Source organism: Aotus nancymaae, unplaced genomic scaffold, assembly GCF_030222135.1.
Source record: "Aotus nancymaae isolate 86718 unplaced genomic scaffold, 86718_ANA_hifiasm-v0.15.2.pri h1tg000028l, whole genome shotgun sequence".
Lineage (NCBI taxonomy): Eukaryota > Metazoa > Chordata > Mammalia > Primates > Aotidae > Aotus > Aotus nancymaae.
The window spans coordinates 8,126,279-8,151,752 of NW_026988441.1; the positions used below are offsets into that span (position 1 = coordinate 8,126,279).

General features: G+C 53.9%; 1 protein-coding gene across 2 annotated transcripts in view; it reads right to left on the minus strand.

The window, feature by feature from the left end:
• Positions 1-17,058: 17,058 nt before the first annotated feature.
• ARHGAP35 (Rho GTPase activating protein 35) overlaps positions 17,059-25,474 on the minus strand; it is a 137,644-nt gene continuing 129,228 nt past the window's right edge. For both annotated transcript variants that reach the window (XM_021668552.2, XM_012446644.3), the window contains exons 6-7: positions 22,663-22,768; positions 17,059-21,747 (exon numbers count right to left, since the gene is read on the minus strand). In XM_021668552.2, the coding sequence (XP_021524227.1) occupies positions 21,390-21,747; positions 22,663-22,768 (464 nt within the window). In that variant the 3' untranslated portion in view covers positions 17,059-21,389. The remainder of the gene's footprint in view (positions 21,748-22,662; positions 22,769-25,474) is intronic.

A 25,474-nucleotide genomic window follows, 5' to 3' on the forward strand; every position in this document is an offset into this window, starting at 1 on the left:
TCCCCTAGAGCCAGGAACGTTTTCAGTTAGATCTTCATTCCTCCAGGACCAGGCGTTCAGAACACTCCCTTACCCCTGGAAACAGGCCGCCCCCAAACCTCCCCAGCCAGGTGTCCAGATGCCCTAGACCCCCGCGCCCAGGTCTCCCAGCCCTGCGTCTGCAGAGGGAAAGGGCCAGGAAGCAAACATCCGTGCGCCCCTTCCCCCAGCCTCGGGATACCCTCGTCCCGACACCCCAACCCCCAGACACTGGAGTTCCAGCCCCCCATGCCTCCGGACCCAGAAGTCCCCCTCCTGCCAGCCGGCAAGCTTCCCCTACCCGCAGGACAGCTAGTCCGGTTAGTTGGCCGCAGAGCAGGCTCCGGGCGCGGCGTGTGGCCGGCCGGGCGGCTCGGAGGGGCCGCTCCATAGACCCCGGGGTGCGCGGGGCGCAGCGGGACGCGCGGGCTGTGGCGCCCAGCTCTCTGCGCCCACCTCGGCCACGCAGACTTGGAGACGCGCGGCCAGCGCTGGCGGGCGGGGGCGGGGCCTGTCGAAGCCCCGCCCCATGTCTCCTCCCCCGGCCCCGCCCCGCTCGCCTTTCCCTGGTAGGGGGCCCGGCTACCCTAGAGTCCAAGTTCCCGACCCCCAACGTAACGTCGGGGGTCAGAATGAGAACCTCGGATCGGAGCTTCCCCAACCCAAGAGGGGAGCACCGGAGTCCCGGCACTGTCTCTACATCCGTTTGGGAGACAGTTAGTGCCCCAGCAGCCCCTCGGGACAAGGCGGGTACCCTGCACCCGAGCCCTCTGCACGAGTGGAGGCTCAGACGTCAGCGCTCCCTCCAGGAACACAAATCCAAAATTCGAGACCCTCCCTTTCCGGGAGAGAAGTCCTGGGTATCAGCACACTCTCCCGCCACAGGGCTGGGACTTCCCATCGAAGTCCAACCCGCCTTACAAGGCCAGACTTTGGAGTCCGGACCCACTTCTACCCCGTCAGGGACCAGGATCCAGCTCTCTAAGGAGCTCCAGAGACCAGGATCCTGGGGTCTTATCTCCATCCCGCGCCGCAGGGACCGGAACCCTGACATCCAAGCTCCCCATTAGATCATAAATGGGAACTCAGCTGTTGTAGCACCTCGCACAAAGGACGCGGACCCAGGCGTCCAAACCAGGCCTTCCCCAGTCTGTTAGGAGATCCTACAGCTCCCCTAGCTCCTTCCCTCCATGCAGCCCCCCACTTCCCGTTCTCAGGCTGCTGCCTGGCATGGGGGTCTCCAGACACTTAAAAGCCTCTACATGACCTCAACATGGAGAATGAGGATGGAGCGGGGGGAGGGCACGGTGGTTTACACCTGTAATCCCAGCACCTTGGGAGGCCGAGGCGGGTGGATCATCTGAGGTCAGGAGTTCAAGACAGGCCTGTCTCTACTAAAAATACAAAAATCAGCCAAGTGTGGTGGCAGGCGCCTGTAATCCCAGCTACTCTGGGGGCTGAGGCAGGAGAATCGCTTGAACCCGGGAGGCGGAGGTTGCAGAGCGCAGAGGTGGTGCCATTGCACTCCAGCCTGGGTGACAGAAGGAGAGTCATCTCAAAAAAAAAAAAAAAAAAAAGGAAGAAAGAAAAAGAAAATAAGAAAATGGAGCAGGGAGTCTTAGAAGAGGCACACAGTCAGGGGCTTGAAGGGAGCACACATTGACCTCCGGTTGGGCAGATGGGGAAACTGAGGCACACATAAACACCCGTGTGCACTTGCTTGCAAGAACACAGGCTCCCTCTTGATCATCATAGTTAACAATGAAGGGAGTGCTTATTTTCTGCTAATACTTTATTCTATAGCAAGTTTCTGAGATGGGCTCTGTTACTAGACCCATTTTACAACTAGGGAAACTGAGGCATCGGGAAGTGATACGGCCTGGTGATAGTGGCCTCTAGACAATAGTTCCCTATTTACCCCCAGAGAGACTTGTTGGGGTTTCAGGGCAGGGATTTGAGCTCAGATCACGGGCTCCTGTCTCCTGACAGTACTTCCTGGCTCTGCATCCTGGGCAGGTGCCATGCCAGCCATGAAAGGTACATATGCCATAAATTTATTTCTTTATTCTTTTTGAGACCGTCTTCTCACTCTGTCACCCAAGCCACACGATCACAGCTCACTGCAGCCTTGAACTCCCAGGCTTAAGAGATCCTCCCACCTAGCCTCCCAAGTGGCTGGGACTACAGGTGTGCACCACCCACCCAGCTATTTTTTAAAAAATGTTTTCTTGGCTGGGCGCAGTGGCTCACGCCTGTAATCTCAGCACTTCGGGAGGCTGAGGCGGGTGGATCACCTGAGGTCAGGAGTTTGAGACCAACCTGGCCAACATGGTGAAACCTTGTCTTTACTAAAAATACAAAAATTAGCTGTAGTCCCAGCTAGTCGAGAGGCTGAGGCTGGAGAATCACTTGAATCTGGGATGGGGTGGTTGCAGTGAGCTAAGATCATACCACTGCACTCCAGCCTGGACAACAGAGTAAGACTCTGTCTCAAAAAAAAAAAAAAATGTTTTGTAGAGAGAGGGTCTTGCTATGTTGCCCAGGCTGGTCTGGAACTCCTGGCTTCAAGCAATCCTCCCGACTCAGCCTCCCAAAGTGCTGGGATTACAAGTGTAAGCCACTGCACCCAGACGAAAACACATTTTTCTTTTCTTTTTCTTTTTCTTTTTTTTTTTTTAAACAGAATTTTGCTCTTGTTGCCCAGGCAGGAGTGCAATGGTGCAATCTCAGCTCACTGCAACCTCTACCTCCGGGGTTCAAGCAATTCTTCTGCCTCAGTCTCCCGAGTAGCTGGGACTACAGGCACCTGCCACCACGCCTGGCTAATTTTTGTATTTTTAGTAGAGATAGGGTTTCACTATGTTGGCCAGGCTGGTCTCGAACTTCTGACCTCGTGATCCGCCCGCCTTGGCCTCCCAAAGTGCTGGGATTAACAGGAGTAAGCCATCGAGCCTGGCCAACATTTTTCATGAAATATTTATGTTGGCCTATAAAGGGTTTATAATTATTATTTTAATTTGATTTGATTTCATTTTTTGAGAGTCTCGAGTCCAGTCTGGAGCGCAGTGGTGTGATCTTGTCTCACTGCAACAGAGTGAGGCAGGAGAATCACTTGAACCTGGGAGGCAGAGGTTGCAGTGAGCCGAGATCTCACCACTGCACTCCACCCTGGTGACAGAGCAAGACTCAGTCTCAAAAACCAACCAACCAACCAACCAACCAAACAAACAAACGAACCAAAAACAGGGCCAGGCTGGTGGCTTATGCCTGTAATCCCAGCACTTTGGGAGGTTGAGGCGGGTGGATCACTTGAGGTCAGCAGTTCAAGACCAGCCTGGGCAATATGGTGAAATTCCATCTCTACTAAAAATTCAAAAATGAGCCAGGTGTGGTGGCGGGTGCCTGTAATCCCAGCTACTCAGGAGGTGAAAGATAAAAGAGCACAACATTGAAGTCAGTGGTCCAGCAGCTTGCTGACGCCACCGGCCTGACCGCAGCAGGGCCCAAGGACTGAGAAAGCAACTCCCTTCTCTGTGACTGGTGCCTATGTTATCTATAAGCCTTGAAAATATTGCAAAAGAATGTTTTTCCTGCTGCCCAAGGACCTTCCCTGAGTCACATACTCCACATTGGCATAAACCAGACCCCCTTTAGGAATGCCTCTGACATTAAGTGGTTTACTGCCTCTGTTCGACTTCTGCCACTCTTCCCCTCGCCCTCCTTCCCGCCCTCCTTCCCCTGCATGCTAACTATGAATTAGCGAATCAATGAGAGCCGAACACTGTGAGGTCAAACGTCCAGCCAGTGGACGATGAGTCAATTTCACTTCTGCTCCCCTTTGGAGCTGTCTGTCTTTAAAAAGGGAAATAACCTGCTTTTCGGGGAGCTCGGCTTTTGGACATGAGTTTACCAATGCTCCACAGCTGAATAAAGTTTCTTCCTTCCTCACTCTAGTGTCTGAGGGGTTCTGTCAGCGGCTCGTCCTGCAAAACTAAAAATACAAAATATTAGCCAGGCGTGGCGGTGGGCACCTGTAATTCCAGCTACTCGGGAGGCTGAGGCAGGAGAATCATGAACCCATGAGGCAGAGGCTGCAGTGAGCTGAGATCAAGCCACTGCACTCCAGCCTGGGTGACAGAGCGAGACTCCATCTCAAGGAAAAAAAAAAAAAAAAAAAAAATAGGGCCAGGCCACGTGGAGGTGAAGGCAAGTTCAGAATATCAGGGTTCAAGGTGACCTTTCTACAAGCCAAGGGACGCCAAAGCTGGCCAGCACACCTGCCAGGGAAGTCTGAGAGCGATTCTCTTTCACAGCTTCAGAAGCAGCCAGCCCTGGCCAGGCACGGTGGCTCAAGCCTGTAATCCCAGCAGTTTGGGAGACCAAGGTGGCAGACTACTTGAGGTCAAGAATTCAAGACCAGCCTTGCCAATATCGGGAAACACTGTCTCTAGGAAAAATACAAAATTAGCCAGGCATGATGGTATACACCTGTAATCCCAGCTACTCGGGAGGCTGAGGCAGGAGAATTGCTTGAACCCAGGAGGTGAATGTTGCAGTGAGCCGAGATCGCGCCACTGCACTCCAGCCTGGGCAACAGAGTGAGAGTCCGTCTCACAAAAAAAAAAAAAAAAAAAAAAAAGAGAGAGAGAGACTCCATTTCAAAAAAAAAAAAAAAGAAAAGAAAAGAAGCAACCAGCTCTGCCGACACCCTGATCTCGGACTTCCAGCCTCTGGCAACTGTGAGAGAAGACATTTCTGCTGGTTCAAGCCATCAGTTTGCGGTCCTTGGTTCTGGCAGTCCCAGCAAGCTAATACCAGGGCGATGGAGAACGATTGCTAATGGCTGCCGGCTTTGTTTCTGGGTGATGAAGATGTTCTAAAATTGACTGGTGAAGGTTGCACAGTCTGTGAATATGCTAAAAACCCCACAACACGCTGAAAACCACTGACTATGCGAAAAGCAACTTTAAGCGAGTAAAATGGATGGTGTGGGAACTCTCTCAATAGAGTGGTTATTAACAGATAAATAACAAGAAAACAAGCCCCAAGGCATTCCTTGTGGAGTTGTTTTGAGCATTCAATGAATTCATTCAACAAATATTTATCAGCTGGGTATGGTGGCTCACACCTGTAACTCCAGCACTTTGGGAGGCCAAAGTAGGGGAATCACTTGAGGTCAGGAGTTCAAGTCCAGCCTGGCCAACATGTCCAAACCCCATCTCTACTAAAAATACAAAAATTAGCTGGGGGTGGTGCTGTATGTTTGTAATCTCAGCTACTTAGGAGACTGAGGCAGGAGATTCGCCTGAACCCGGGGGGCAGAGGTTTCAGTGAGCCGAGATTATGCCATTGCACTGTAGCCTGGTAGATGGAGCAAGACTCCGTCTCAAAAAAAAAAAAAAAAAAAAACGCTGGGCGAGGTGGCTCATGTCTGTAATCCCAGCACTTTGGGAGGCCAAGGTGGGTGGATCACAAGGTCAGGAGTTCGAGACCAGCCTGGCCAATGTGGTGAAACCCCATTTCTACTTAAAAAAAAAAATACAAAACTTAGCAGGCATGGTGGCGGGCTCCTGTAATCCCAGCTACTCAGAAGGCTGAGGCAGGAGAATCGCTTGAACCCGGGAGGCAGAGGCTGCAGTGAGATGAGATCATGCCACTGCACCCCAGCCTGGGCAACAAAGCGAGACTCCGTCTCAAAACAAACAAAGACAAAATACAAAAATGAGCTGGGCATAGTGCCATATATTTGTAATCCCACCTACTCGGGAGGCTGAGGAAGGAGAATTGCTTGAATTTGGGAGGCAGAGGCTGCAGTGAGCCAAGATCGCGCCACTGCACTCCAGCCTGGGTGATGGAGCGAGATTCTGTCCCCCCCAGAAAAACCCAAATATTATTATTATTATTATTTTAGACTGAGTCTTGCTCTATCGAAAGGCTGGAGTGCAATGGTGCAGTCTCAGCTCATTGCAACCTCCGCCTCCTGGGTTGAAGCGATTCTCCTGCCTCAGCCTCCCGAGTAGCTGGGATTACAGGTGCGCTTGACCACGCCCAGCTAATTTTTGTATTTTTAGAAAAGACAGCTTTTCACCATGTTGGCCAGGATGGTCTTGATTTCTTGACCTTGTGATCTGCCCACCTTGGCCTCCCAAAGTGCTGGGATTACAGGCATGAGACACCACACCTGGCCCCAAATATTATTTATTAAGCATCTACTGTGTCCCAGACTAGCAGATATCACTCACCTCCTGTAGCTGACGTGGTTGTGTATAGCATGCTTGGTACTGTGCCATGCACATCACCAGCCATGAATACATTTTAGCATTTGTCACTGAGTGGGGCTGGTCGGTCCTTCTCTCCTGAGGTGGCAGAATGGGAATTCTGTAAATCTTGGCACTCCTCACTCAGTCTCTGTTCTCTGGAGGCACTACTTATTCATTACACAAACGTGTACGAAAAGAAGAGGCAAGGCTGGGCACTGTGGCTCATGCCTGTAATTTCAGTGCTTTGGGAAACTGAGGCAGGAGGCTTGCCTGAGCCCAGGAATTCAAGACCAGCCTGGGCAACACAGCAAGACCTCCACCCCCATGCTCTCTCTCTCTCTCTCTCTCTCTTTTTTTGAGATGGAGTCTAGCTCTGTTGCTCAGGCTGGAGTGCAGTGGTGTAATCTTGGTTCTCTGTAACTGCCGCCTCCCAGGTTCAAATGATTCTCCTGTCTCAGCCTCCTGAGTAGCTGGGATTACAGGCATGCACCACTATGCCTGGCTAATTTTTGTATTTTAGTAGAGACGGGGTTTTGCAGTGTTGGCCAGGCTGGTCTTGAACTCCTGACCTCAAGTGATCTGCCCACCTCGGCCTCCCAGACTGCTCAGATTACAGGCATGAGCCACCGTGTCCAGCCACAAGACCCCATCGCTACAATTTTTTAAAAAGAAATTAGCAGGTTGCGGTGCTGTGCACCTGCAGCCCCAGCTACTCAGGAGGCCGAGGTGAGAGGATCACTTGAGCCCAGGAGTCTGAGGCTGCAGTGAGCCATGACTGGAACATTGCACTCCAGCCTGTGTGACACAGCAAGACCCTGTCTCTAAAAATGAGAGAAGGAAAGTGAAAGAAAGGAAGAGGGAGACAGAGGGAGAGGGAGGAAGGGAAGGAGGGGAAGAGACAGAAGAGAGAAAGAGAGAAAAAAAGAGACAGAAAGGAAGGAAAGGTCAGGGTGAGGTGGCGCACACCTGCAGTGCGAACACTTTGGGAGGTCGAGGGAGGATTGTTTGAGCCCAGGAGTTTGAGACCAGCCTGAGCAACATGGTGAAACACCATCTCTACAAACAAACAAAAAACAAAAATTAGCTGGGTGTGGTGGTGCGCACATGTAGTCCCAGCTACTCAGGAGGCTGAGGCAGGAGGATCCCTTGATTCTGGGAGATTGAGGCTGCAGTGAGCTGTGATTGCGCCACTGAACTCCAGCCCTGGGCAACACAATAACACCCCATCTCAAAAACAAAAAACAGGCTGGCCCACGTCTATAATGCCAGCACTTTGGGAAGCCAAAGTGGGTTGCTCACTTGAGGTCAGGAGTTCAAGACCAGCCTGGCCAACACGGTGAAACCCCGTCTCTAGTAAAAAAAAATTACAAAAATTAGCTAGGCATGGTGGCAGGTGCTGGTAATCCCACTACTCAGGACGCTGAGGCAGGAGGACTACTTGAACCTGTAAGGTGGAGGTTGCAGAGAGCTGAGATCACACCACTGCACTCCAGCCTGGGTGGCAGAGCAAGACCCTGTCTCAAAAAAAAAAAAAAAAGAGAAACAGAAGTTCATTCTCCTGCTTCGTGGCCAACTCCTGGAACACTTCGCTTCCAACCCCATTTCCCAGAGCCCGCCTCCCTCCTCAGTCCCTGCTGCTCTTTCTAATCTTCCTAAAAAGCCGCCATCCGCGCTGTGTACTCTTCCCGGGACGGCCAGGGCTGGGCAGGGCGGCCCTCTGCTGACCCCTGGTGGCCGCATGGAGTAACACAGCTCATTCTCCAGTTTAGGGCAGTTGGCCCAGAGCCCGGGAGCGAGTGCTGAGTGCTGGGTGCTGGCCGTGGCTTCGGGAGCACAGCTGCTGCCCTCGTAGGTTTCAAGGGGAGTGGGGAAGACAGCGGATATTGAGACACTCACATTGCTGTATGCGCCAACACTGGCGTCATCTGCGCCTTCTCTCTCCCGCAGCCTCATGCCATCTTCAACAAATTCTGTCGCCTTGACCTCCAGGATACCTGGAATTCGTGCTTCTCTGGTCTAATCCACCACGCTCCCCTCCTGGCCTTTCGCAGTCGCCTCCTCGCTGGTCTCCCAGAATCCAGGCTCAGTCTTCACTGATTTCTCAGTTAGCCTCAGGCTCCAGTGTGACTCACTTGACACTGTTACTGATTCGTCTTTATTTAAAGTGTTGATATTTTGTTCATCATGGATTTTTTTTTGCACTAATTTTGATTTTTTTTTTTTTTTTTTTCCTGAGAAGGAGTTTCACTCTTATTGCCCAGGCTGGAGTGCAATGGAGTGATCTCGGCTCACCACAACCCCCGCCTTCCGTTTTCAAACGTTTCTCCTGCCTCAGCCTCCCAAGTAGCTGGGATTATAGGCATGCGCCACCACGCCCCACTAATTTTTTTTTTTTTTTTTTTTTTTTTTGTATTTTCAGTAGAGACAGGGTTTCTCCATGTTGGTCAGGCTGGTCTTGAACTCCCGACCTCAGGTGATCCGCCTGCCTCAGCCTCCTAAAATGTTAGGATTACAGGCGTGAGCCACGGAGCCCAGCAAATTTTGATTTTTTTAAAAAAGACTTTACTTTGAGATGGGGTCTCAATCTGTCACCCATGCTGGAGTGCAATGGCACAGTCTCGGCTCACTGCAGCCTCAACGTTCTGCGATCCTCCCACGTTAACCTCCTGAGTAACTGAGACTACAGGCACGTGCCACCATGCCCAGCTATTATTTTTTTCTTTTTATGAGACAGAGTTTCCCTCTTGGTGCTCAGTCTGGAGGGCAATGGCGAAATCTCCACTCACTGCAACCTCCACCTCTCGGGTTCAAGCAATTCTCCTCTGTCAGCCTCCCCCTAGGATTATAGGCATGTACCATCATGCCCAGCTAATTTTTGTATTTTTAGTAGAGATGGGGTTTCACCATGTTGGTCAGGCTGGTCTTGAACTCCTGACCTCAGGTGATCTGCCTGCCTCGGCCTCTGAAAGTGCTTGGTTACAAGTGTGAGCTGCTGTGCCTGGCTTTTTTTTTTTTTTTTTTGAGACGGAATCTTGCTCTGTCACCCAGGCTGGAGTGAAGTGACTGATGCAATCTTGGCTCACTGCAATCTCCGCCTCCGGGGTTCAAGCAATTCTCCTGCCTCAGCATCCTGAGTAGCTGAGACTATAGGTGCCCACCACCATGTCCGGCTAATTTTTTATGTTTTTAGTAGACATGGGGTTTCACCATGTTGGCCAGGATGGTCTCGATCTCCCAACCTGGTGATCCACCCGCCCTGGCCTCCCAAAGTGCTGGGATTACAGGCGTGAGGCACCGCGCCCGGCCCTGCCCAGTAAGAATTTTTTGTAGAGTTGGGGGTCTCACTCTATTGTCCAGACTGGTCTCGAACTGCTGGGCTCAAGCGTTCCTCCCACCTTGACCTCCAAAGTGCTGGGATTACAGGCATGAGCCATTGCATCCAACCAAAACATTGTTTTTTAGAGCAGTTTGAGGTTCACAGCAACTTTGCTTTTTGAAAACACTGTGCCGAAATATTTTTATTTCAATGACTGAAGTCTTGTGACCTGTTAAGTTTTGCACCCCAGGCAAGAGCCAAAGCCGCCTCCTCAGGGGGCCTTCCTGGTCACCCTAAATAGCGCGCCTGCTTCCAGCAGCTGAACCCTTGTGAACTCCTCTGTCCTGCCTGAATCAGGCCACATTCCTTTGTTTACTTGTTCCTTCCACTAGGACGTCAGCTCCCGGGCAGGGATTTTTTTTTAATGGCTCTGTCCCCCAGCCTGGCACAGGGTAGATGGAAATACATGTTAAATGGATGAATACAAGTGAAATGAAGTACACACCGAGAAAAGTATTTTTTTTTTTTTTCTGAGACAGAGTTTTGCCCTTGTTGTCCAGGCTGCAGTGCAATGGCATGATCTTGGCTCACCGAAACCTCTGCCTCCCGGGTTCAAGCGATTCTCCTGCCTCAGCCTCCTGAGTAGCTGGGATTACAGGCATCCACCACCATACCCAGCTAATTTTGCATTTTTAGTAGAGACAGGGGTTTCTCCATATTAGTCAGGCTGCTCTCGAACTCCTGACCTCAGGTGATCTGTCCACCTTGGCCTCCCAAAGTGCTGGGATTATAGGTGTGAGCCACAGAGCCCGGCTTTTTTTTTTTTTTTTTTTTTTTTGAGGCAGGGTCTGGCTCTGTTGCCCAGGCTGGCGTGCAGTGGTGTGCTGACTGCTCACTGCAACCTTGACTTTCTTGGGTTCAAGCGATCCTCCCACCTCAGCCTCCCGAGTAGCTAGCATCACGGCCGCACAACACCACACTCACCTAATATTTTTTTTCTGGAGATGGAGTCTCGCTCTGTTGCCCAGGCTGGAGTGCAGTGGTGCAATCTCGGCTCACTGCAACCTCTACCCTCGCCACCCTCGCCACCCCCACCCAGGTTTAAGCAATTCTCCTGCTTCAGCCTCCAGAATAGCTGTGATTACAGGTGCTTGCCACCACGCCCAGCTAATTTTTGTACTTTTAGTAGAGATGGAGTTTCACCATCTTGGCCAGGCTGGTCTAGAACTCCTGATCTCATGATCTGCCTGCCTTGGCCCCCCAAATTGTTGGGATTACAGGCGTGAGCTATCATGCCCAGCTACTAATTTAAAAAAAATGTTTTGGCCGGGTGCAGCGGCTCATGCCTGTAATCCCAGCACTTTGGGAGGCCGAGGAGGGCGGATCACGAGGTCAAGAGATCGAGACCATCCTGGCCAACATGGTGAAACCCTGTCTCTATTAAAAAAATACAAAAATTAGCTGGGCATGGTGGCGTGCGCCTGTAGTCCCAGCTACTCAGGAGGCTGAGGCAGGAGAATTGCTTGAACCCGGGAGGCGGAGGTTGCAGTGAGTGGAGATTGCGCCACTGCACTCCAGCCTGGTGCCTGGTGACAGAGCGAGACTCTGTCTCAACAACAAAAGAAATGTTTTGTAGAGACAAGGTCTCACTTTGTTGAACAGGCTATTCTTGAAGTCTTGGGCTCAAGCAATCCTCCTCCCTTGGCCTCCCAAAGTACTAGGATTACAAGTATGAGCCACCGTGCCCAGCTCAGAAAGTATTCTTAAAGAGCTTACTTTTTTTCCTTTGAGAGCAGAAAGAGACTATGGCCACACCACCCTAGATGCACCCGATCTCGTCTGAAAGCAGAGACTCATCTTGATTGGGGGAGTCAGGGAGGGCTTTCCCATGGAGGAGTCCGAGGAGGTGAGATCTGCAGGACAAGGAGGAAGTTAGCAAGGTAGGGTGGCCGCAAGGGGGTGCAGTGTTGAAGGAGGAGGGGCAGGCCCTGGGGGAGGTGGGGTGTCCGGACCAGAGTGCAAGGAAAGGCTCCTGGGGGGTGGGAGTGGGACCCTGTGGGAGAGTGCAGGCTTCCTCTAAGGGCACTGGAGATCCCCAGAGGATGTTAGGGAAGAGAGGCATGGCTGGACCTGAGATCTGATCTGCCCTCATGGAGATGGGGGTGGGTGAGCACGGAGGGCAGATGTCTTGGTGAGATCAGACAGGGATGGGGTGCAGGGAACAGGAAGGGGAGCGCGCTGGAAGGCACAATGGACTGGGAGGTGCACCTCGTTGACTGGGAGAGAGACACCCCACGGAGGCCCCCAGGGTCTCTCTCTGGCTTGAGGGGCTATCCTGGGGAATGGACTGGTCTGGAGAAGGGGTCAGGAGTTTGGCTGTGGGTGTGTCACAGTGGAGTCCCCGAGTAGAGTGTCAGAGGCAGGTGGGTATGATGAGTCGCTTGGAGCAGAGGTCTAGGCTGGAGTCACGTGGGAGAGGTTGGTTTACAGATGGGGCACGCGATCCTCCCACCTCAGCCTCCCGAGTAGCTGGCATCACAGCTGCACATCACCACACTCAGCTAATATTTTTTTTTCTTGAGATGGAAAAAAAGGACAAGATTGAGATTTCTGTGTTTGACAAACAGGCTGACAGCTTATCATGAGCAAGGCAGCTTGTTGGACCTCCTGGGGGGCCTATGTGGGAGCCACAAAGCTGCCCCCCAGGGCTGGGCACGGTGGCTCATGCCTGTAATCCCAACCCTTTGGGAGGCCGAGGCGGGAGGATCACAAGGTCAAGACATTGAGACCATCCTGGCCAACACGGTGAAGCTCCGTCTCTACTAAAAATACAAAAATTAGCTGGCTGTGGTGGGGCAGGCCTGTAAGCCCAGCTACTCGGGAGGCTGAGGCAGGAGAATCACTAGAACCTAGGAGGCAGAGATTGCAGGGAGCCGAGATCATGCCACTGCACTCCAGCCTGGTGACAGAGTGAGATTTCGTCTCAAATTAAAAAAAAAAAAAATTGAGTTGGGCAAGGTGGCTTATGCCTATAATCCCAGCACTTTGGGAGGCTGAGGCAGGCAGATCATGAGGTCAGGAGTTCAAGACCATACTGGCCAACATGGTGAAACCCTGTCTATAAAAAAAAAAAAAAAAAAAGCTGCCCCTCAAAGCTCTCAACTTGGGTGCTGGTGGCTGAGAGGCCCATGTATAGAAAGCAACAAGGCTTAACTATCAAGAGCCAGAGAAGGCTGAGCACAGGGGCTCGCGACTGTCATACCAGTGCTTCGGAAGGCTGAGGCAGGAGAATCACCCAAACCCAGGAGGCGGAGGCTGCAGTGAGCCGAGATCACACCACTGCACTCCAACCTGGGCAAAAGAATGAGACTTTGTCTCAAGAAAACAACACAACACAACACAAAACAAAAAAACCACTCCTGGCCGGGCGCGGTGGCTCATGCCTATAATCCCAGCACTTTGGGAGGCTGAGGCAGGTGGATCATGAGGTCAAGAGATCGAGACCATCCTGGTCAACATGGTGAAACCCTGTCTCTGCTAAAAATACAAAAATTAGCTGGGCATGGTGGCGCACGCCTGTAGTCCCAGCTACTCGGGAGGCTGAGGCAGAAGAATTGCTTGAACTCAGGAGGTGGAGGTTGCGGTGAGCCGAGATTGGGCCGTTGCACTCCAGCCTGGATAACAAAAGCGAAACTCTGTCTCCAAACAAACAAACAAACAAACAAAAAAAACCACTCCTTGGCCAGCCAGCCCCTGGGGCCCACTGCCTTTCCTGGTTCTGGTCTCTCCCTCCACCCAACTCAGCACAGAGCGGGGCCCCCAGATGGCTCAGCCTTTGCCCAAAGAAGGGAGGAACAGGCTGGGTGCGGTGGCTCATGCCTGTGATTCCAGTGGTTTGGGAGACAAAGGCAAGAGGATCCCTTGGACTCGAGCTGAAGACCAGCTGGAGCAATAGAGGGAGATCCCATCTCTACCAAAAAAAAAAAAAAGCAAAAAAAAAAAAACCAGGTGCAGTAGCACGTGCCTCTGTACTCCCAGCTACTCGGAGGCTGAGGTGGGAGGATTGCTTCAGCCTGAGAGTTCAAGGCTGCAGTGAGCCATGTTTGCGCCACTGCATTCCAGCCTGGGCAACAGACCAAGAAAAGAAAAAAAAGCTAGAGAAGACAGGTTTCTGTCAGCACACATTGAGTATCAGCTGCACATCAGGGGGATGTAGAGATTTAATTAAAAAAAAAAAAAAAAAAAAAGGAGAAAGCCTGGTGTGCCCACGGGGAGTGACCTAAACCCCCAGCAGGTAAATCCCAGATGCTGGGTGAATCTGTGTGGAGAGGTTCAGGGACCCTTTCTGGAGGAAGGCTGGCTTTGAAGAACAGGGTAGGATCTGATGGGAGGCTGGGGGTTTGGGGAAGGGTGGATGGAAGGCATTTCAGGCAGAAGGAGGTGCTCAAAGTGAATATCTGGAAGCAGAAAGCAGCCAGCTGCACTCAAAGAATGAGACTTGGCCAGGTGCGGGGGCTCACGCCTGTAATCCCAGCACTTTGGGAGGCTGAGGTGGGCAGATTATCTGAGGTCAGGAGATCGAGACCAGCCTGGGCAACATGATAAAACCCCATCTCTACTAAAAATACAAAATATTAGCTGGACATGGTGGCGCGTGCCTGTAGTCCCAGCTGAGGCAGAGAAATATTCTGCTTGAACCGGGGAGGCAGAGGTTGCAGTGAGCCGAGATCGCACCACTGCACTCCAGCCTGTGCAAGAAGAACGAAAAGAATGAAACTCCGTCTCAAAAAAAAAAAAAAAAAAAAAAAAAGAACGAGACTGAGACTCATTTTGATGTTGTGAAGTCAGGTTAGAGGAGTGGGAGAGAGAGCAGAACGAGTCCAGAGCGTGGGGTTCTGGATGAATGCCAAGGAGCCTGGGTTGTGGTCAGTAGGCATCTCTGCCTGTCTGGCTGAGAGTGCCAAACAGCTGTCTTCTCTAGTGCTAGCCCCTATTGATTGGTAGTGGCTGCCTGGAGAGGGGTGTGGCAGAGCACGGTGATCAGCTAACCATGTCTGCTATGGGTACAGGCAGGGAAGGATGCGTTTTGTATGCTGAGTTCACTCTTCTGCCATGAAGATTGAGGGCAGGGAGGCCATTCAGGGTGTGGGGGTGTCTATCAGAGTCTAGTGAGCTTGAATTCAGGTCTAGGCTGGAATGGAGGCAGAGTGAACAGCAGAGTCATGCTCAAGTGATGTTTGGGATCTTAGAAGCAGTAAAGGGTAAGGAGAAGGCTGAGGATAGAGCAAACTTGAGCCCGGGAGACTGGGAAGAGGGAGATATTTTCTTTTCTTTTCTTTTCTTTTCTTTTTTTTTTTTTTTAAGACAGAGTCTCACTCTGTTGCCAGGCGCCAGGCTGGAGTGCAGTGGCACGATCTCGGCTCACTGCAACCTCCGCCTCCCGGGTTCAAGCAATTCTCCTGCCTCAGCCTCCCGAGTAGCTGGGATTACAGGCACGCGCCACCACGCCCAGCTAGTTTTTGTATTTTCAGTAGAGACGGGGTTTCACCATGTTGACCAGGATGGTCTCGATCTCTTGACCTCGTGATCCACCCGCCTCGGCCTCCCAAAGTGCTGGGATTACAGGCTTGAGCCACCGCGCCCGGCCCGAGGGAGATATTTTCTTTCTTTTTTTCTTTTTTTTTTAGGCAGTCTCGCTCTGTTGCCCAGGCTGGAGTGCAGTGGCGTGATCTCGGCTCACTGCAACCTCTGCCTCCTGGGTTCAAGTGATTCTCCTGCCTCAGTCTCCTGAGTAGCTGTGATTATGGGTGAGTCACCACGCCCAGCTAATTTTTTTTTTTTTTTTAAAGACGGGGTTTCACCAGGTTGGTGAGGCTGATCTTGAACTACCGACCTCAGGTGATCCGCCTGCCTCGGCCTCCCAGAGTGCTGGGATTACAGGCATGAGCCACTGTGCCCGGCTAATTTTTTTTTTTTTTAGTAGAGACGGGGTTTCACCATATTGGCCAGGATGGTCTCAAACTCTCGACCTCGTGATCCGCCCGCCTCAGCCTCCTAAAGTGCTGGGATTACAGGTGTGAGCCACCACGCCCAGCGGGAGATATTCTTTTATTTATTTACTTATTTATTTATTTATTTATTTATTTATTTATTTATTTATTTTTGAGACGGAGTTTCGCTCGTTACCCAGGCTGGAGTGCAATGGCGCAATCTCGGCTCACCGCAACCTCCGCCTCCTGGGTTCAGGCAATTCTCCTGCCTCAGCCTCCTGAGTAGCTGGGATTACAGGCACGTGCCACCATGCCCAGCTAATTTTTTGTATTAGTAGAGACGGGGTTTCACCATGTTGACCAGGATGGTCTCGATCTCTTGACCTCGTGATCCACCCGCCTCGGCCTCCCAAAGTGCTGGGATTACAGGCTTGAGCCACCGCACCCGGCCTGGGAGATATATATATATTTTTTGAGACGGAGTTTTGCTCTTGTTACCCAGGCTGGAGTGCAATGGCGAGATCTCGGCTCACCGCAACCTCCGCCTCCTGGGTTCAGGCAATTCTCCTGCCTCAGCCTCCTGAGTAGCTGGGATTACAGGCATGCGCCACCATGCCCAGCTAGTTTTTGTATTTTTAGTAGAGACGGGGTTTCACCATGTTGACCAGGATGGTCTCGATCTCTTGACCCCATGATCCACCTGCCTCGGCCTCCCAAAGTGCTGGGATTACAGGCGTGAGCCACTGTGCCCGGCGCAAGATATTTTTAAGAAGAGTTTTCTAGGAAGTGACCAGAGGAGGAGTTTTTGGTGGTGAGGCTTCTTTGGGAAACGGCCCACCTCTGTCTCTGGAGGTGCTGTACTGGATAACGGTGGTGACAGTGGCTAACTCTGGTCAGGAAAGATGTCCTCGTGCTGACACTGCTCCAAGAGCCTGGGTCTCTGAGCCCAGGGCCAGCACCAGGGGGTGAGCGTGACTTTTGGCTCTCTCCACTCAGAACTTCAGACCTGACCCATCCCTTGAGAAGGGTCTGAGGTTGGCCACCTCCTGGCCATGAGCCTGCTCATGACCCTGCCGCTGTAATGGCCCAGACACTTCCACCCCAACCCAGGAAGTGAACCCGGGCATCTGACTCCCAGCACCGACAGTGAGGCCTCAGGCCGGAGAGGAGTGGGAAGGAAGGTCAGGAGCTGCAGGTCCGGCGGCCCCTCCCCATGCCTACCTGCTGCTCCTGTGGCCATGGGGGTCCGTGAGAGGCACTTTAGATGATGCTGAGAACCACAGGAATGATGCATCTAGGAAGCTGAGCTGGAGAGGAAAGCAGGTGAGAGCGGGACAGGGGAGTTCCTGGCAGTGAAGGCCCCTCCTTTGGGGGGCCTCTTGCTTCCCGTACCCGGCTCAGACGCCCTGGGAGACCCTGGTGTGTGCTGCACTGGCCCGGTAAGGAGGAGGGGCCCCCCTTCACTTCTCTGAGGTTTGCTTTTTTACAAGATTGATTTATTAACTATGATACAGATCACATAAGGCCTTTTCAGTTTTTTACACCATTCCCATTGAGACAAGTACAATACTTTGTAGCAAATACATGATTTTAAAAAACAAAACCAAACAAAGCCACCTCGGTTGGAGATGCCTCAGCCTTCCTTGAGGGCTGATCATGCACTAATCAGGCTGGAGCCTCAAAAACCCACCATGTGTTTTTTTTTTTTTTTTAAAAAGTCTGGAAATTAAGCAAACATTCCTAACACCAGCTAGATGTTCTGCTTAAAGCCCCTAAAATACAAAGAAACCATTGTTATACCTTCTTTACATACAGATCTTCACTTTTGCTGCAAAACAGAATTTTGGGCACACAGCCAGACTACTAACACATTTCAATACCATTAATATGTTTTTGTTTTTCTCAGAAACTCAAAATATTTGTTAATTCAACATATATAAAGATCATTTAACATGTGAAAATACAAGTACCAGAAAAATAAGCTGGCAGCAGCACTATTCCAAATTTTCAAACAAGTTTTATTTCCATACAATTCTGACATTTCCTTTTTTTTTTTTTTTCCTTAAATGTACACAGGGAACATGATTCTTTTTATGCAAACAATAACTTAGGCCCTGTCGTGACTACAGTGAAGGGTAGCATCGCTGCCGGCTCGGCGCGGGAGGGCTGGAGGCGGCCGCCCAGGTCAGCGGCGCCCGAGGTGACCCACCGTCTCCTGCTGTCTCCCCACACCCCCGCATCGGCCGCGCGCCCCCACCGGACCTGCAACAGAAACTGCCCCCTTCCTGGGCCACTTTCTGACCTGGACACAGACGACGTGCTCCAAGGGAGGAAGCCCATCCCCATTACACCTCAGAGCCACGGAGCCGGGGACGCTCCCCCCGCAGCTTCTCCGGATCCCTGCGCTGCCCTGGAGAAAGCAGCGACTCAACCGGACCCAGCCCCCAGCGCGGCAGGCGCCCTCCTGGCCACTGCACCCTACATTTTGTAGCTGGCGCCCCCAAAGCAGTGGCTTCTCACAGGAAAGGGTGGGAGGGGGGCGCAGCTGAGGTGACTCTTGATGACAAGATGCTGCAACTGGCCTGCTGTCAAGTTGTGGGTGTGTGTCCAGAATGCCTGCTGGCCTGTGGGGGTCTTTACCAAGGGGATGCTGGTAAAGACCCAGGCCTCCCTTCCCTAGGAGCAGCAGGAGCTGAGGCACGGGGACGCCCCCATCCCCTCCTGGCCAGCGGGCTGCTCCTATGATGTCACCCTCTGTCCACCATGACAAGGACAGACACTTTGTGCAGAAGAATCTGGGCCGCAGCAGCGCCCCGCCTCCAGCAGGAAGCAAAACCAAGGCGGTGGAAGCAGAAGAGTAAGGAGACAGACGCCCGAAGCTCTCTCCATCTACCTCCCCAAACGCCAGGCGACGGGAAGGACGGGCACAATGCAAAGGAAATGTGTGCTGTGGCACCCGTGTGTGACACAAGCCAAGAATTCTAAGTGGATTCACGAGCCATGCCACCTAGCCTCGGGTCCTCCCTCTGCAGCCGTTCGAGGTCACAGAGCCAGGATCGGTCTCTGGCTTCGCACCAAGGGCTGCTGTCCTCTCACACGGCTGTTTGCACTCTTGCTGGGAGGGGAGGCTGCCTTGCGTCCCCGTTCTGGGCAAGCCAGCGCCCACCGCCCAGTGCTGAGAGCGGCATGAGGGTCCCCTGAGCACCCTCTGTGTAAGCACTTTCCAGAGCTTAGAGCCCCAGTGAAAGTGGGGGTGGGTGCAGCACAGTCCCAGCCAGCCCCAGGCACACTCCTCTGTGGCTCGCACCCAAGTGCCCATTTGGTCGCGCCGAGGCCCGGCCTACCACGACTGGCCCTGCCACTGAAACGACCAAGGTGTCCTCTAGTCCCTCAGCCTGGAGCAGCAGACGAGGCTGAAGAGTCGGCAGGGGAAACGAGGAACCCTGGCTTCCTGTGCACGGGACACCCTCCGGACAGGAGCAGCCGCAGTCCCTGCCCGCCCACCTCGGCTGACTGGGCGCTGCGCTGGGGGTGCCCCAGGCCTGGCTTCAGGTACTTCTGTGAGGGGAGGGGTAGAAAGCCCAGGTGCTCCTTCTCACCGTCCCCTCCCCACCCCTGGGGAAGTCACTGGCCACGGACACATCTGTGGAGTCAGGGGCCGGGTGGCTTGCGTGCTCACACAAAAGATGTGTTAGCTCAAGCAGTGAGGGGGGCCGGGCCGCTTTTGCCTGTTCACAGAGGGACGGCCCAGGCCACCACCTTGCTTTCCCCTCCACCCCCAGTTCTGTGAGGAGCTGACAGGTGAGCATCACCTTGAGAATGGTGGAGGGGTCAGTAAATGGAGCTGTTTCCTCATCTGCTCGGGGGCAGGGCTGGGGGAGTTTGAGATAATGTGTCTGCCGTTCTGCCAACCTCAGCTAAAATGAAACACAGATGTCACCTTCCAGCCAACCCTGGGCCTACAGAGCCAGGCACAGCTCCACCAGAAGAGACAAAAATCCATTGTCCAACATTCACAGAAAACACGCCTGGACCCTGGGTTTGTTCTCCGATTTGTGTTCAAGAGGCGGTAAAACTCGCAAGGGTAGATGAGTGTTTCCAAGCACCTTCGTTGGCCATTGAGAACTAGAGACAGGGAGCCGGGCACCCCCAGAGTATGCTCGGAAGCTGAAGGGCCACTCCCGTCTCGAGCCATTGCAGGCGGGGATAGGCAGGGCAGCTGCAGACGCCAGGGAGATATGCCTGTCAGACCCCTGGAATATACCACAGATCCTGCTTCTTAAAGTGCAATGAGCCCCAAGGGCTGTCTGCCGTGGGGCCCTAGCCCTTGCCTGGGGTGCCTCGAGTCAGGCTTCCTGGACACAGAGGCCACAGCCCAGCCATGCAAATTTGCTGTGCTGGGGGTCAGAGGTGGGCAGAAGAGCTTTTCCTGGGGCAGTGGGAAGGCTGGGCCAGGGTGGTGGTGGGTGACAGGCTGGCATGGCGCCTCTGGGCTGGCCAGGACCAGGAAGGATGCCCCTTCGAGGGGACCAGCAGAATGCCACTCCTTCAAGTGCCCCACCCCGCCACATCCCCATCCACACCCCTGCTGGTGGCCTCCATGTCTGGGATAGAACAATTCAACACCAAACACATCAACCCCAACCCAAGTGCACCTGGCACTTTCCAGCTGTCCCCACCTCCCCAGCAGGCACCCACACACACGCTCACATGCACGCACACACACCCTACACACACGCTCAAGTAGTGTTTCAATCGCAATGGCCTGTGTTCTGGGGCAGCCCAGGCTCCGGCCTGCTGTGCCATCTCCCCGGCTCTCCCCAGCAAGGGCTCAAACCCTCTTCCTGGGAAAAGGGGACATCTGGTGCTTAAACCTCAGTGGGTGAGTGGGACCTCAGCAGGCTCTCAGGCCACAGCTGCAGGCATCCTGGTTTTGCTGCCACAAAGACGAGGGCCACCTCCACCTGTGTGCCTCCCTCCCGGCAGAGGCAGGTGCAGAGTGGAATCTTGAGGTCTGTAGTTTTCTTTCTGTGGTTTCCTCCTTTTTCTTTTAGTGGAAGGGTTTTTCCATTTTTCCTCCTAGTGTTCCTTTGTTTGCGAGGGAATATATGGGGAAGCCTGTGGAGTGGGCCGGTGGGGAGCCCCACTCTCTGCGCTCAGGCACAAAGCTGTCCTCCACTGTTCTCATCTGCAGGGCCCGCGCCCTCAGCAGGTACCTAGTGGTGGCAGAGCTGTGGCCTACATGTTCCTAAGGAGGCCGCCAGCCAGGCTGCACCCCTACCTTGGGGGGGCGTGCGCAGATACGGAAGGTGGGAAGAGACGGACTGACAGAAAGTGTTCTCTTCTCTTCAGGGGTTGCCAGCCCGCCCTGGGGCAGGCCTGAATCTCGGAGCATCTTCCTCCCTGGCAAAGGCCAGGGCACTGTCCCGACCACGGGCTCTGTACAAGCAAGGGGAGGCGCCCTGAGGCTGGTGTGTGCAGCCAGGTGGGGTGGTGGTCCAGGGAACAGAGGGAGGGCACTGGGGCCACTGCCTTCCTAGTTCAGTCCTCAAAGGAGTCCAAGTCAAAGGACAGGGCCCCATGGCTGCTGCCTGCAGCCAGCCCAGGTCTGCAGCGCCGGGCCCAGGGCACCTGCCAGCCCGGCCCATGGTACCATTGGCTGGTACTCCCACGGAGGTCTTGAGAAGGTGATGGGAGGGCCACTGGCCCCTGCCCCTGCCCCCAGTGGACTTGGTTTTGTTCAAGGCCAAATGCCACCCCGACAGAGAGAGGACTGTTTCTCCTGAAACCCCAGGCCTTGGTGGCTCACAGCGTGTGTTCAGCTTGAAGCTGGGAGGGAAGCAGCGGCTGCAGTGGAGACTGGGGGGTAGGTGGAGGTGACTGAGGGGGTGACGGCTGACTCGTGACAGGCGTGGAAGTGAGGAAGGGGACGGTGGAAGCCACGGCAGAGGGGGAGCTGGGCCTGGCGCCGGGGGGCTCGGTGATGGGCCGATTGTAGAAGAAGAAGGGGCACTGCTGGATGAAGAGTTCAATGATTGTCTGGTAGGTGCGCGTGGCTGTGAGGGCGTCCATGGTGCTGAAGTCAGGTCTCATCAAGGTGGGCCAGAAGCAGATGGAGAGGTTCTCGCTGGTCATGAGATTCACCTTGTTGTTGTGGCTGACCCTGCAGGTGACACCAAACTCAACAGTCAGAACTGAGCAGGCCCTGCCTGGCTCTGGGCACTCATGGCCTTCAGCACCCAGGCCGAGCCCCGCCTGCACACCCTCAGACAAAGCCGAAAAGGCCACGCGTAGCTCTCTCGGCCCTGCTCTGCCCGGAAGGCTGCGCCCTCAGTGCCCTCTCCCCTCCAGCCCAGCTCCGCCACATGGCCAGCCTCGGAGAGGCTGCCTGGAGTCCCGCAAGCCCCTGGGGGTGGACGGACCACCTCAGGGATTCACTCTGCAGCCAGCCAGGGCGGTAGCAGTGCTCCAGCTGTGCCGAGGGAGGGAGACTGAGTACCCTAAGCCAGAGCGCCATCAGATGCCACTCGGCCAGCAGCCCTCCTCCAGGCACACGCAAGCTGGGGAACAGCCACACGGCCTCCCGCCTGCAGTGTGCTCCTGGCCGGAGGCTGGCTCTCTCCTGCAGCACACCTTTCGAGGTGCAGGGTCCTGGCCCTCCCCAGCTGGGAACGTGAATGCTGAGAGAGGACTTTCGGGGGCTCTGAGGTGTTTTTGATTCAGGAGATTTGCAACAGTACCAACCAGAGGATCTTCTTTCTCTGCCAGCTTTGGGGCACAGGCTGTACAGGAGGCCCCACGGCCCTGCCGGAGCTAAGTGCACTGTCTGGTGTTGGGCAGGTCTGGGGCCACGTGGGCCTCCCTCATATAGGAGCAGGAAGGAGGCCTGAGGATTGGCGAGCGGCAGAGGCTCTGGGCGCTGAGCCCAGAGGGCCCCATGGGAGGCCAGCCAGCACTCCCTCCAGTCCAGGGCCCGACGCTGCTACTGGCTTGAGGACAGAGCCTTGTTCTGCGATGCACGGTCCCCTGGCTGTCCATTTTCAGAAGGAAAAACCACCCAGAAGGCCCTGCGACTTACTTGTTTAGGTGAGAGATGACGTACTTGAAGACTTCGTGGTTCTCCTTTGGAAATTTCTTTAACACCTCCTTAAGGGCATGCAGCTTCTGCTCCCGGTCGTTGATTTCTGAGGAGAGAGAAAACCAAGGCCTTTCATGGCCGAGGCTGGTGGCCACCGCAGGGTGTGCCCTGTGATGGGCCTTCTCTGAGGGCAGCCCAGGGCTTTCTGATGACACCAATCCCACTCCTTCCCCAAAGCCTGTGCCCAAGGCTGGCACACCTGGCAGTGGCACTGGCCCAGGGACCTGGCCCACCTCTGTGTCCCAGGCCCACGTTGAAGGGCCGCACTGTGTGCCTGGGGCTTCCTGGCCCCCACCACTCGAGACAGAGGGATCGGAGAGGCTCCGCCATAAAGAACACCATTCTTTGCTCATCCGGTTGCCCCTGGAGACAGGCATCCCTAAGCAGAAAGCCTGCTTGCTTCCTGACCAGATGGAGCCAGGCAGCCGCTGCCATCCACCCACGCCAACAGACCTTCGAGGGAGGGAGGCCGTCATGAGACCAAGGCTCTGTCCTTTTCCTAGAGACACAGGGACCCTCCACACATCCCCCTGTTGGACGGGCTCATGGAAACAGTGGGGGAATTCTTATGCACTTCATCAAAGGAACTACGCACCCCTTTCCCCAGCACCCATACTTTGCCCATTGCAGAATCCTAATGTCCTGGGAGAGGGAAACAACGGCCTCGAATCAGCTCGAGAGCCACGCCAGGCCCAGATCAGTGAGTCCCACGATCGTGTGAGGCAGGAACTCGTCACCCCATTTTTGAAGATGAGGCGGCCGAGGTTAGAAATTGCAGAGCTGGGCCTGGCTGCAGGGCCTGAGCTGTGGCCACTGGCCCGACATCCCGGAGTAGGTGTGGCCCACCTTGGCTGGGAAGGGCACCTGGCGAGGCACAACAGTCCCAGAGCCCACCTGGAGCCCAGTTGGCTAAGACAGAGTTCTCTGTGCATGGAAAGAGTCCCTGTGTTTCCTTCTTGGACTCTAGGGCTCAGAAGAACCACAGGAGGGTCTCACAAAGGAGACGGCAGCTATCTCATGACTGGCGGCCGTCGGGGGGTGAAGAAGGGTCTGTTAAACCGCTAATGGTTGCTAACGGGTTTGGGGGCACAGGATCCTTTGAGATGGATGGCGGTGCCATGATGAGACACATGTGTACTATTCTGCCAATGAATCCGGAAGGGGTGCAGACTCCCCGAACCAGGTATTCTAAAGCTTGTGGCCTCCTAGTCATCTCTGCAGCAGGTGATGTGCCCAGAGGGGGAGTTGTGGGAGCTGCACAAGGACCCTGGTGAGAGTGAGACCCAAAGGGCAGACAGAGCGCCAACGGCAGCAGGCTAAGCAGGGAGGAAGGTCCTGTGGTGGTCTGGAGTCCACATCCTGACTCAGGTGGCCCTGGGAACAAATCTGCCCTCTCATACCAACCACGTCATCTTGGGCAAGTGGCACCTTAGGGTCAGTCTCCTTGTCTGTTAAACGGGCTTTGGACAGTGCCTCCTTCATTCGGAGACACCCCGCAGTTAAATGAAGAGGTCACAGCTGGACACAAAATACAGGTACCTGGGAGGCGGTCTGACTCGCAGGAGCCTGTGGGAGAGAGGCTGCAGGGCTGAAAGGGGCAGCGCTCCAGGAGCTCTCCTGGCAGCCTAATGAGGATGAATGAAACCAGGCAAATCTGCGGCCTTGAGTGTGACTTGATGAGAGCAGTGTTTTGGTAACATCTGTCCATCAGAAATGACAAAGTCCTGGGAGCTAGTTATTGGGCTATGAGCCGCTTCATTTCCCTCAGTCCGAGGTTTGTTTTAAGGGCTCCACCTCAAGGGCACACTTTTTTTTTCTGTCACCCAAGCTAGAGTGCAGTGGCGTGATCTCAGCTCACTGCAGCCTCTGACTCCTGGGTTCAAATGATTCTCCTGCCTCAGCCTCCCAAGTAGCTGGGATTACAGGTGCACACCACCAAGTCCAGCCAATTTTTGTATTTTTAGTAGAGAAGGGGTTTCATCATGTTGGCCAGGATGGTCTCGAACTCCTGACCTCATGTGGTCCGCCCGCCTCAGCCTATCAAAGTGCTGGGAATACAAGCGTGAACCACTGCACCCGGCTATGAGCACACTTTTCTATGACCTTGAGTCTTCAAACAATTCATTGCCATGTTACAATAAACTGTTTACATAAAAAAAAGTAAACTGCTGTAGGGAGGACCGGAGACTATTAGAAAACGCAGGCGGCATGTGTGTGGCGCAGAGAGTCACTTCATAAAACCATCGTGCCCCCTTCCAGCTGCTAGCTTGGCACAGGAGGACACGGGTCTCTCTGAAGGTACCTGCACAACCAAAACACAGCTGTGTTTGTCTTAATTAGGCATCGAGTGGCAGCACCTTTACAGAAGAGCCGGGTGTCACCCCATCCTCTGGCTGGAGGCAGGAAACGGGGCTGGCAAAGCCCAGGTCTGCCAGGGACATCTTCTCTACTTCCTATCCAACAAGCAGCAAGGAGGGTGGCTTTGCTTCTTCCTTAGGGGGTGAGGAGAGGCAGGGGTAGGAGTTACAGAGCCTGCTTTGATAATAATTTAGCGACAGGCCGGGCACGGTGGCGCATGCCTGTAATCCCAGCACTTTGCGAGGCTGAGGTAGGCGGATCACTTGAGGTCAGGTGTTCGAGACCAGCCTGGCCAACATGGCGAAACCTTGTCTCTATTAAAAATACAAAAATTAGCTGGGTGTGGTGGCACACCCCTGTAATCCCAGCTACTTGGGAGGCTGAGGCAGAAGGA